Source organism: Rattus norvegicus, chromosome 1, assembly GCF_036323735.1.
Source record: "Rattus norvegicus strain BN/NHsdMcwi chromosome 1, GRCr8, whole genome shotgun sequence".
NCBI lineage: Eukaryota > Metazoa > Chordata > Mammalia > Rodentia > Muridae > Rattus > Rattus norvegicus.
In genome coordinates, this window is record NC_086019.1 from 267125900 (window position 1) to 267138294 (window position 12395).

Consider the following 12395-nt stretch of genomic DNA (forward strand, 5'->3'; position numbering starts at 1 on the left):
AGATATGTATAAATATGTCTGCATAATGTAAGTAGGAAGGGATGAGTGTATAGATGTGTACATGTAATTGTGCATGTATGTGAATGTTTGTGCTTATCTGTCTGTACATGGGCCACAGGGTACTGTTGTAGGGTACTGTTGTAAACAGAGACTCAGGAGGCAGTTCCCTGAGTCCACATGCCACCCTCTCACTTCTTCCCAGCTGTGGAAAGTTTGTTCTCACTCCTTGACTTCCTAGGAGACTTGACTATCTGGGAGATGTGATCAAATACCTGGTCATTCCAGATGGAGAACAAACAACAGCCCCAAAGTGGTTCCACTCAAGCCTAGTTTAGTTGACGAATGAGTTTATTGGAGTTACTTAGAGGAGTGCAGGCAGCTGAGCTCCCCAGCATCTGTTACTGCTTGTATTTTTGTGGAGGACCTTGTGAAGAATGTCTGTTTCAGGAACTTCCTGAGACTTGTAAGTCTCCTTTACTTTTTGAGACTTAATGCTCTTCTACTGGGCGAAATGTTTTAATTTGGAGGTAATGGCTACAGAAGAATCCTCCTAAATATTTTCATCTTATAAGGCATATATAAAAGTAAATCAGGCAATATATGCAAGGCCATGACACACTTAATCCCTAGTAAAACATTAATGTAATACCCTCATTATCAATATTCACATATTAACCTGATGTCTGCCCTTTTATTTATACAAGTGTATGATGGACAATTATTGTATATGTCTGTCACTTATGTAATTTTAGAGACATACCCGTGCGAGCTCTCACTTAAAAATGGAGATTTCTTAAGACAAATGCACAGAGTCAAACTGCAGAGACTCGGTCACCAAGTCAGGGAGGGATAAAGAGTAAGGGAATGGCTGTAAACCTAGCTTGCTAAGGTGCGTGAATCTGGAGCTCTGTTGTACAGCGGGAAGGCTGGATTTGACAATACTACATTGTATACGAAATTATTCTACAAGTGTAGACTATGGAGTGATGGCAATCCGATTGACTTTAGCAACAATGTCACTGCTGTATTAGACACACACACAAAGAAGTAGTTTTTAAAAAATATGTTACTGGGATTTTTGGAATTGCGGTCCCTTACCTATATGGAAATGGGGTTATGCAGCTCATCACTCATGAAAGGCAGCAGAGGAGGGGAAGTAACCAGGATGTATCACTCTGTGATGTGCCAGCTAGGCTTTCACAATGAAGTGGCTGCTGTTTTCACACCAGGGCTAACCACACACCTGCCGGCTCAGGGGATCCCCTTCGAGTGGGTGCAGTTTTGCTCACTGAAGGATAGAGGGAATGCAGAGGCAAGTAGCTACACCACCTTGTCACCTATGAACCTCACAGTGGGTTTTCTTTTCCAGGGTGCACCTAAGCCAATAGCCATCGAACCCTGTGCTGGGAACAGAGCTGCTGTCCTGACGGTGTTTCTCTGTCTACCGAGAGGAACATCAGGTGCCCCACCCCCCGGGCAATCAGGTATGATGCATGATCCAACAGCGGTAAGCAACTTTTTGATTGAGGAGAAGAAAGAATTATACTAAAAACTCTGTCAGGACCCTTATGGCTATAATTCAGAACATGGCAATGAAATCTTATTAGTGCATAAACTGTCACACAGATATGTACATTCTATATGTTGGCATTTTCGAGTGTTTCCCTTATAAACACTTACTGAATGTGTGTGTGTTTGTACAGTTTGTTGGGGTTTATCCACTTGTAAGGGCATTCATGGAAAGAAGTCCTTGATGCGGTGGTCAGCTTCTGATTTCCTAGCATGTGTGGTTTATGGGAATTATGGCTATGATGAGAAATTCTCATCACGGATATGGAGCCAGCCCAGAGGAGCTGTGTCTTTAGGGGACTGGGTGGCATCACGAGACAGTAGCTAGAAGCAAACAGAGTGGGATGTGTTCTCCCTCTCGGTTCCAGACAAGTGTAGTTGACAGGCTAGGTGTTCTCTTTCCCAGGGATGAACAGAGTGACCCCTGTCCTGAGTCCCCTTCTCCTACCTGAGAAGCGTGCTTTGATTTGGAAGCTGGTCCTGAGTATGGTCTTGTGGTTTCCTCATCACCAGGATGCCCTCACTCACTCTGAGTGCTGTCAGGAGGCAGATCGCACCGCACACTCGTGTCTCTGTATACATGCTGTAATCCATGCACCCAAAATAATCTCTGTGATGCTCTTGTTGTCTTTTCTGTCAGCTCTCAACAGAAGGAATGCTTTTGAGAGCAAGGGCTTTTCCAGATCCTTCTCCTCAGTTCCTTTTAGTCATAAGACAAAGTGCCTGAGTCCTGGCCCCTTCTTCACTGTGGCGGACAGTGAACCTGCCTCCTTGTTCGGTTATCTTCCTAGCTTCCCACTGAACTTTGACCTCGCCATGATTTGTACGGCCCCACCCCCAAGATGGGAAACAGCCAACCTTACATCTTAGAAACTCTAAATGTCCATGCTGCAAACCACCCCCTGAGGACAGTTTCCAGCAGCCCGAGACTCCTCCTTTACAGCACCTGCAGCTGTCTTGCTGCAAGAGTTTCTATCCAGCGTTCAACAGCAAATGTTTATTCAAAGACGAAACCCACCCACGCCTCCCTAAACACTAGGTGGGTGTCTTTGTTCTTTTAGCACTGCCCAGGTGAATAGCATGCAGAATGGAGAAGAGTTTGGCACTAAGTTTGGCACTGGTCCGATGAGATGGATAATTATAGGAACCGAGCCCAGCTAATGGAAGCATTATTTTAAAGCTGGGATGATTTCCAAAACAAACCCTCTGCTAATGAAAACAAGCCAACGTTCCCCTTGATCCTTGACCAAGAGAAAGTAGAGGAACTGTCAATATTCTGACCCCTTGACCTTTAACTCTGACTTAAGCTATGTGGACCTCCACTGTAGCCATGCTCTCTTAACAGGGGAGTGTGTTTCAGGTCCCCTTGATAATGTATGTGCCTCACTGTGTCCCTTACACGGTGCTCTCAGACTTCACATTCGATCATCGTGACAAGCCTGTGGACTGGGTAACACAAAGCTCTGAGTGAGAGGAGTCCTGTGTAGGAAGCACTGCTTCTACACGCACACGCAAGGGAGAACTGGAGTGGGGGAGGGAAGGATACAGAGTCAAGAGAAAACAGTATATTACCGCCAGCTGTAGCAGAGAGCATGTTTCCCTATAACTAACAAGCCCACAACTTCATAACTGAAGCGTTTGATTGATGATGATATTGTCTACAGGGCTGCCCCAGGTAGAGCAATGGAACACTGAAGTGGTGTGCACACTTTCTCCACATCTCAGGAAGTGATGTGGTGTATGTCTCCATTGTTGTGTGTCTGTTGTTGTGTCTCCATGCATCATTCAAGACACTCTTGTCACTTGTTTCTTTTTTTAAACCTAATAAGTTTGTCCAGGTATTCTTCAGGAGTAGGAATGTTCTTTGATTCTACCCTTCAAGATACACTGCTATCTATTGACAGCCTCTGCTTTGAAATATGTGATACACTAATGGCAGCTGGAAAGATGGTTGATTGACAGGTGCGAGCAGGCAAAGTTTGAATGTCCGCTGGGGACTCGGAGTGCTGCGAATACTGATTTCACTATAAAATTCAGCTTTGCTACATCATTGGTTTTCTTTTAATAGTAAAGTACTTGGAAATAATGGAATAACAATCTCTTGACTGTCAAAAACACAGTGTCTGTGGGTTCCTTCAGGGCACAGTCACCCTTGCTGGTCCTCTTCCCTCTCATTCAGCACATCCATGTTGAGGGTGAACCTTCTTTCCAGATCCATTCAGACTACCCAATGAAAACAGGCATGTGCGTGCTCACACACGTGCTCACACAGACACACACACACACACACACACACACTCTACTCTCAGGCCCCTAAATCTTCTTTGATCCAGTCTAGATGACAGTTAAAGTCACCACTGTATTGTTTCTTCCTCAAGCTGCTTTTGAACGGCTAACAGAGAGCATCCAGAAACACACTTCGGTGGCTTTCTCCTGCAGGGGCAGCTAGGGCTCTGAGGCAAACCTAAATGTGTTTACTGTCTACTAACAACTGCTTCTGTAATATCTAATGAGTAGAGGTGACCTTTTGTATCTGTCTTGAAAATGTGGACTGCCTTTGGCCGTCATCAAATCCAAGGTGAAAAGAGAAACTGTACGTTTAACCTCTAGGTTCTCCAGGCACCAATCTCTCCCTCAGTATTATTGGTTCAGTTCTATTGGGTTTTTGGTTGGTTGGTTTTGCTTTGTTTTGGTTTTTTGCATACAAAGTAGAGAGTTTCATTGTGACATTTCTTTTTCTTTTTTTTTTCTTCTTCTTCTTTTTATCGGAGCTGGGGACTGAACCCAGGGCCTTGTGCTTGTTAGGCAAGTGCTCTACTACTGAGCTAAATCCCCAACCCCTCATTGTGACATTTCTATGCATTAGGAGTCACTGAACTTTGTCCTTATTTGTCCTCTCCCTACCCCAGCCCTCTTGGTTCCCTTTCTTCCCACAAGTTGTTCCCCCACTTTCTCTTCATATATATTCCATTCTCTTTCCTTGACACCCCCTCTTTAGACTGTCTCCTAATCTGCTCATCTTTTTAGGGTATGAGTATGTGTGCTTGTGTCTGTCTATGTGTGTGTGTCTCTGTGTGTGTCTATGTGTGTCTCTGTGTCTCTGTGTGTCTCTATATGTGTTTGTGTGATGTCTGTGAGTGTGAATGTTTATGTGTGTCTGTGTGAGTTTGTGTAGTGTTTATATGTGTTTGTGTAAATGTGTGTATATGCTTTTGTGTGAATAAGTGAGTGTGTATATATGTAAATGTGTGTGTGTGAATGTGTGTGTGAATGTGTGTGTGAGTATGTGAATGTGTGTGTGAGTGTGTGTGAGTGTGTGTGTGTGAATGTGTGTGTGAATGTGTGTGTGAGTGTGTGTGAGTGTGTGTATGAATGTGTGTGTATATGTGTGTGTATGTGTGTGTGAATGTGTGTATGTGTGTGTATGTGTGTGTGTGAGTGTGTGAATGTGTGTGTGTATGAATGTGTGTGTGAGTGTGTGTGTGTGTGAGTGTGTGAATGTGTGGGTGTGAGTATGTGTATGTGTGTTGTGCTTCTATATAATATATTGAAGTGCTCGTGAGCAATTCTCCCCTTAGGTGGCTCAGAAGTAAGGCACAAAATATTAAATGGTTTTTGATTGTTCGTTTCCGATGTCTGTGGAGGTGAAGTAATCAGGTGCCTTACTTACCCAGAAAAAGGCTGCATCTTGTGTGTTTGCTGTGAGCAGCCCCTGCCAACCGCAGCAGGCTCTGAGGTCACTGTGAGATCTGTACTATTAGCATGGCTCATGACCGTGACCCAGCCCTCCTGCTCCCTTTATGAGTGTCCCAGGACTGGAACACGTGTCTTCAGGCTTGCACACCTCCTCTGCCTCCTAAGCCACCTCCCCACCCGAGTGGGCCATAATCCTCCATCTGAGCAGTGGTGGTTACCGTCCTTCCTTGTCAGTGTGAGCTTCTCAGAAGCTCTCCTTCTGTGCTGTTTCTGACCTTAACACGGGACATGCTGCTGGGAAGTCTAAGACTGAGATGCCTTACTTGGGGTTTAGAATTTTGGGCAAGATGATCAGACTTTCTTAGAATAATCTACAAGTATTGCATACGTTTAAAATTATAATCTAGCCACGGTGTCACTGATACGTTTACTGTTTATAACAACGATAAAAGGACCTTTGGAGTTTAAAAAGGAAAGAGAAATATCAATTCTCAGTCAGCCATTGTATTAGGACACACACACAAACCCACACAGTGTACACATACACACGTTTCAGTTCTTGGATCACGCCCTGTTGTTACTGAGGGAAGTCAGGTCCAGAACCTGGAGCAGGGACTGAGACACACACCGAGTGCTTGTCCAGAAGCCGGATGAGTACATTTCATGTTCCTCACATGTGTGTGTTTGGGGCTGGCTACTTGGTATTGGACCAGTTTGGGGTGGGGGGTCCATCCCTGAGAAAAGCTGATTCTCCCTCTTGCTCAGTGGTCATCAACTGCCCTGTGAGATTCTTCTCCCTCTGTGGGGACACGTCACCAGGTGTCATCGTCCAGGTTTTGTTCAGACAGAAGTAATGTTGAGATCTCATGGGTGTGGCTTCCCTGTCATGTAGAACACAGACAAGCTGGTGTCCTGGCTCTGGACTCTTTCTGCTCCATCTTCTACGACGTCCCCTGAGCCTTAGGTAGAGGGTAGATGCTTCAGCTGGAGCCTGGCACCCAGGACTACTTCTCTGATTTACGTTCAACTGTGGGTTTCTATGATGATCTTCATCTGCTACAACAGAAAGCAGCTTTTTGACAAGGGACGAGGGCTCCTCTTGTCTGTGGGATGAGGATAAGGGCTCAGGTACAGTTCACACTGCTTCAGGAAGTGGCTGTGGTGAGTTCCCCTCCCCCCCGGGTGGCCTGGCCTTGCCAGCCTTGGCTACTTAGATGTGAATCTGCTGCTGAGTGGGCTGTAAGTCCAGCTAAACGGCTGCTGGCTCCCGACATAGAAGCCTCTGCTGCTTGTCCCCCTGGCAGCTTGCGTAGCCGCTGATGGTCCCCAGGAAAGAGGCTTCTGGGTCAGACCCAGTTCAGTTCCTTCAAGTCCCACATGCAGAGTGAAGGTGTCGTCAGCCATAGAGACTCCTTACCTTCAGCCTCTGGGAGACAGCGGGGGCAGCAGCCTGTATCATTTTGAGGGTGTCTTGAGACTTCTCATGCCTGGTCTTGTGGGGTTTGTTGTTGGTTTGGTTTGGTTTTCTGTATGTTTCTTATGTAGTCTGTCATTCTTGAGGAAGTACTATGATCCTAGGTGGCATAATTTCCTGTAAGCGCATGTGTGTGTTATATTTAGTTTGGTGAAAACATATAATGATTTCATACCCATTTCCAACATCCCCAGTATTTATTCCCCCGACCTCTGCCCTCCTCCGAGTTAAAGCTCCCTTCCCCCTTCTCCATTTCCCCTTCATAGCACCTGCATACTGCCCTTTTCTAGAGCCCTGCCCCCACCCATGCCCCCTTCTCCTTCCGTAGTCTCTGTCGTTCCTGCAGATTACATGCTCACATTGGAAGTTTTGGAGCCACAAGGGGAGGAGCCTGTCTTGCTGGGTCGGTGTCACCTCACTCAGTGTGACTAGTTCTGGCCCTGTCTGTTAATCTGTAAATCTCCTGGTTTCATTTCTCATCACAGCTGAGTGGTATTCCACGGTGTGTATGTAACACAATGGTTTCATTATCCCTCCATCAGTGGAGGACATTCAGGTAGTGTGCACCTCCTGGCTATTGTGAGTATCACAGCCATGAACAAGCCTGTGCGAGTATCTCCAACGTAGGATGTCCCTTGATACAGCTGGGTCATATGGTTGATCTATTTTTAGCTCTTCGAAAGCTCCCCGGACTGATTTCCAGAGTTGGTACCAGTTTGCGATCCCACAGCCGTGAACGGTGGCTACCCATTCCCCACAGCCCCCCACAGCATTTCCCGTCAGTGGGGCCCGATCTTATTGGCATGTCGGGGGAAATGGAAGTAATTCATAGTGTCTCTGTTTTATAAGTGAATGGAAGCTGAATGTCCCCCATGACTTTAGAGATGTATTCCAGAAATACTTGTTCTCAGTGACACACTCTCCTCTCAAGACAGTTCTTAAACAAGTTCCCGTTCTCCAGTCTCTGGGATTTTGATCCTAGGCAGACCCTTCCTTCAGAAGTCTGCCTCTGTATCTCTACACTCACAGAAACACTTCTGCTGATCAACCTTCACACTCTCTACCAGAGGAGGCAGAGGGAAGAAACAGGACCACTCTCTTAAATTCCTATAAACATACAGCATGTTAGTTACCTTTAGTCTCAATCCCAGTACTGCGCCCAGCCAGTATGTTAATCTGCACAAGGAACGAGAAAGTGTGGATTAATAAATGACATAGGCTGAGAACCCAGGAAGGGAATTAAATAAGAACAAGTGTCTAAAGTTGTTGTTGTCTCTAAGAATGTCTGGTATGCAAATGACCCCAAACCCACAGCAGGGAATGATTCTGTCCTCTGTCCAGACCTAGGGCAGGTGTGGATCCACTCGCTCCTTATATTCACGCAGATGCATTTAAAAGGCATCCACTGCGTGCTAGAGTCCCCACATTTGGAGAGACTGCAACCTTCGGGGATATAAGCACAACACAAATAATCAGGCAAACAAAGCCATCATTTTAAAAACATGTTAAGTGAAATGAACAGAAGGTGTGGAGGTAAAATTGAAGAGATTTCTGATTGCGGAGGGAGGTTACTGCTTTCTATAGTAGTTGTGCAGAGACCGCTGCAGCCCTTATGATGCCCTTCCTCAGCTCTCACAGCCACCAGAGCCCTGTAGTGTTGGAAGGTGGATATTCCTCATCTCTCTCCTCTTGGGCTTCTGGAAGCATTTGCTCCCCCTGGTGTCCTGCACCTTGACCTGTGTTAGGTTCCTACTTAGAATTCGTGGATAAGCCATGCTCCAGAGCTCTTCTGCCTGCCTGCATTTCAGTGTCTGTGAGCTCCTACAGACAAGGTTTTCTACTGCCCTGGGTCCAGCGTTAGCGAGTCTCTGGGGTCCTCTGCATCTAGTTAGGAAAGCTGTGTACTGTTTCCCAGTCCTGCAACCATAAATTCTCACCTGCTGAAGATTGATCTCTCCCTGCTTTCCTGCTGCTTAGATATAAGGTCAAAGTCACCTTCCTTCCCCACAGCAGACGGAGCAGACCCTATTCTTGATTTCCACCATGCTTTTACCAAACCTGGATTTCTGCCGAGGATAAAACACCACTGTACTTGTCACTCCTCACAAGCCCACGAACCATTTGCCGTCTGTTGAAACCTCCAGAGACAGACGTCAGGGCAGACTTAGCCCCTTCATCTAGCGCCTGCCGCCCTCAGTTGTACTCATGCACACAGCAGCCTGAGTGAGTGGGCCTCATTCGATCTCTTCAGCCTCTGAGACTTGTTGGTGCTGTAATACTGTCTATCCTTGCTTGCCGGCTTGCCTGCTTGCTGGTTTTTTTCTTTTTGTATTTTTTGGAGACAATGCCAATGTATGTATCCTGAGCTGGTTTCAAACCAGCTATCCCTCAGCACCCATGCTGCAGTTACCTGCAAATGCCACCACACCTGGCCCTGTTCCTATCCTGTCCCTCCACTTATGAATACTGTGTACAGTTCAAACTTTGCTTCTGCTCCACAGAGCCTACACATGGTCCACATGTGTGAGCGCCATCAGTTGAAACTCTTTCCTCTCCCACTCTAACCTGTCCGACACTGTGGAGGTCCCTTCACGTGGTTCCCAGGCAGAAACTACCAATGGGTTCCAGGCCTTACTGTTTGCTTGATAAACATTTGATTGATGAGTAAAATCGATTAGTCATAACATGTAGAACTTCTCACCAAAAGAAATCTGCTATACAGGGGCTGGGGATTTAGCTCAGTGGTAGAGCACTTGTCTAGCAAGCGCAAGGCCCTGGGTTTGGTGCCCAGCTCCGGAAAAAAAAGGAAAAAAAAAAGAAAGAAAGAAATCTGCTATACAAATGTAAGCCATAACCTTAGTAGGTTAGGTTTTGGGCTTCATTGATTCCTGAAGCACTGAGGCTGCATATCTTGAGGAGTAAAATTAAGCTGAGAACTGTATTTTTGATGGAATATATCTGTTAAAAATTAGTTGCTTAGATTTAAGATTCAATAAAACCAGAATATTAGTGAAGGTTGACACTAAACACTGAAGCAAGTTCTGTATCTCCCACACTCCACCCAGGAAGCCGGTCATAAAATTTCTGTTTTATGATTTTAATTTTGATTTCTTAGTGATATTTTTTAAAAAAGAGATTTAACTTGAGATAGCAGAACTTGGTTTCATACTTTATGTGTAAAAATATATATTTGAATTTCATGGAGTAAAGATCCACGTGTTCGTTATTCTCGGAAGAGCCTCGCCTCGCCGGTGAGTGTTACAAACCAAAGCATCTATTCTCGTCATAATTATCACCACACGGTGTGTTCAGAATCTGTCCTGTGCTCTAAACACCATTAAATTAATATGACCCTAGAAGTTATGTAGAATACACGTTCATCACCCGGGAGGACAGTGAACTCGTGGAGATTTGGACGCCTGCCTACAGCCACACAGAAGTAAACCCGGCGTCAGAATTTAAAGTCAGAAAAATGTCACCTACAATACAATGAGTTCTTCTGAACCTCAGTTGGTGTTTTTTCGTAAATAGAAGGATTACCTGCCTGCTTCTGAGCACAGCTCGAGCTTCTCTATAGCCAATGTCACTTGGCAGTGGGGTAGCCATGTTCCTCCTAGCTGAGGTTTTAAACTTTATCTTTGTGTCTTATTTAATGGAGAGGAATTGATCCATGTATTAAGGAAGCAAAGAAAAACACCAATAAGAAACCTGATGCCTAGTGGGCATGAAACAGGCCTCCATGCTGGGCTAACCCAGACTCAGATGTTCTCAGGACGAGTAGTCAGAGACACTTCTAAAGGGGCAGAGGGCCTCACACTGATGTGAGCCTGTAGCCAATACATTCCCTTTCCCTGGCCTTCCTGCTGCCCACCACCCCATTCTGATAGTTCTACAGTTGATTGGTAAACAATTGCCTTGGTCAAGGAGAAAGTGGGGTGGTAGGAAATATTACCAAAACTGGTGCTGGGATCAAGACTCGTTCACAATAAGCAAGCTGCTCCTGAAGTAAAGTCAAGGCACTGTGGTGCAAGTCCTCCGACTGTAAGTTAAATATAAAGAGTAGGTCTGCTTCCCTTTGAACTCCTTATAAAAACGACGCAGTCGTCGATGGAAAAACAACAGTTCATGGATTTGAAGGAATCTAAGTGAAGCCTGCTGGCTGGCAGTCAGTGGGGCTTCTGCAATAAACAAACTGGGGTAAACAGCACGTGCACAGCTCTCAGAGCTGTGGGGCTGGCGAGTCAAAGTCCAGGTGTGGATGGGCTAGGAGGTCTTCTCCTGGCTTTCAGCTGTCACCTCTCCGCTGTGTCCTTACAAATGGAGACAGCATGGGACCTCCTGTGTTGAGTAAGTGAGGCTCTGCCCTCACAGCCTTATCTAACATATACTCTTACCCACAGGTGCTCTTTCCCTAGCCATTGCTTGGAGATTAGGCTTTCCGCAAACATATTTGTTACGGAGTGGAGAAAGGATACCAACGTTCAGTCCTTCTACATTAAACAAGGGTGGACGGATAATCCTAATGGCAGACAACTGTCATTGTTCGATTGAGAAATGGCCTTTTGGGTTACCTGTTTCTACCTCACAGTTTGCTAGAGAGAAACTCACAGAGCCTAGGAATAGGAGGAGATGTGTGTGCAGCTGAGCTGGGGCCACAAAAACAAGGTCTCTGCATCCCTCATGCAGAAAGGATTTGGTGCTTCCTAGTGTATATTTTACCAAGGTAAAGGTCTGTCTAGCCTGACAAAGAATGATAATTTTCCTCTTAGAAATTCTCCACTATCCAACACCTGCCACACAGAGCCCTGACGTGTCAGGCAAAGGTGATGAACAGTGGGTCAGATCCAGGGACCCAGGGAATCCCTACATAGACGTTTCCTAGCGCCCACCTCAGTAAAGTTGTTCCCCTGGGAGTGAAGTACTCAAATTTTGATCAAAATTCCTAATCATCTTTTAGTGGAGTTAATTTTGGGGTGTGTGTGTGTGTGTGTGTGTGTGTGTGTGTGTGTGTGTGCGCGCGCGATTTTACAATAAAATTTAATGTAAAAACTGTAATCTGGTCTCAGGTCCTTCTGCGCACTCTTCAGTGGTGTGGTAACATCTTCCAGAGCTGCTGTTAGCATGAATGTGTGTCCCTGCTAATGACAGTCCTGAATGAGGTTGAAGAGCAGCAGTAGAAGTGTAATTCCACAGAAGGTAACCCTGGGGGCTATAATTACGTTAACTCCTTAGAGCCACAATGGTCTTTCTCAAAGGGCTTTTAAGGAAAAAGTTAATGACCCTCTGAGAAGTGAGTAATTCATCTCCATCTATCTGCCTTATAATTTGCAAATGAGCACAGGCCATGCAAATTGACCAGACTTCCTTAATTGATGGGCAGCATGTCCTGAGCTGTCGTGCACCAAAAGCACCAGTAAGACCCGAGAGAGAATGTTCATTCTTCCTTAAAGACTGTAGCTGGTCCAGAAGACTCCCTGGAGATGGTCTGAAGGGTCCTCCATAATCGCTGGGATTGTCACTTAGAAACTCTGAGGAGTAAATGGATTCTTGTCCCCTGAACCTGCTGTCTGATATAATTTGAATTGAACCTTGAAGCCCCTCAAAGTCTAGATGCAGTGACCGTCATTCGTTCCATTTACCCAACAAGCCAGGCAGG

General features: G+C 45.7%; 1 protein-coding gene and 1 long non-coding RNA gene across 5 annotated transcripts in view; both read left to right on the plus strand.

The window, feature by feature from the left end:
* The window catches only part of Atrnl1 (attractin like 1), a 540797-nt gene that overhangs the window by 449849 nt on the left and 78553 nt on the right, over positions 1 to 12395 (plus strand). For all 4 annotated transcript variants that reach the window (XM_008760587.4, XM_039095274.2, XM_063281046.1 and 1 more), the window contains one exon: positions 1370 to 1484. In XM_008760587.4, the coding sequence (XP_008758809.2) occupies positions 1370 to 1484 (115 nt within the window). The remainder of the gene's footprint in view (positions 1 to 1369; positions 1485 to 12395) is intronic.
* Positions 1491 to 12395, plus strand: part of LOC134485261 (uncharacterized) — a 33449-nt gene continuing 22544 nt past the window's right edge. Inside the window, exon 1 of the long non-coding RNA XR_010063320.1 lies at positions 1491 to 11935. This is a non-coding gene — a long non-coding RNA (uncharacterized LOC134485261). The remainder of the gene's footprint in view (positions 11936 to 12395) is intronic.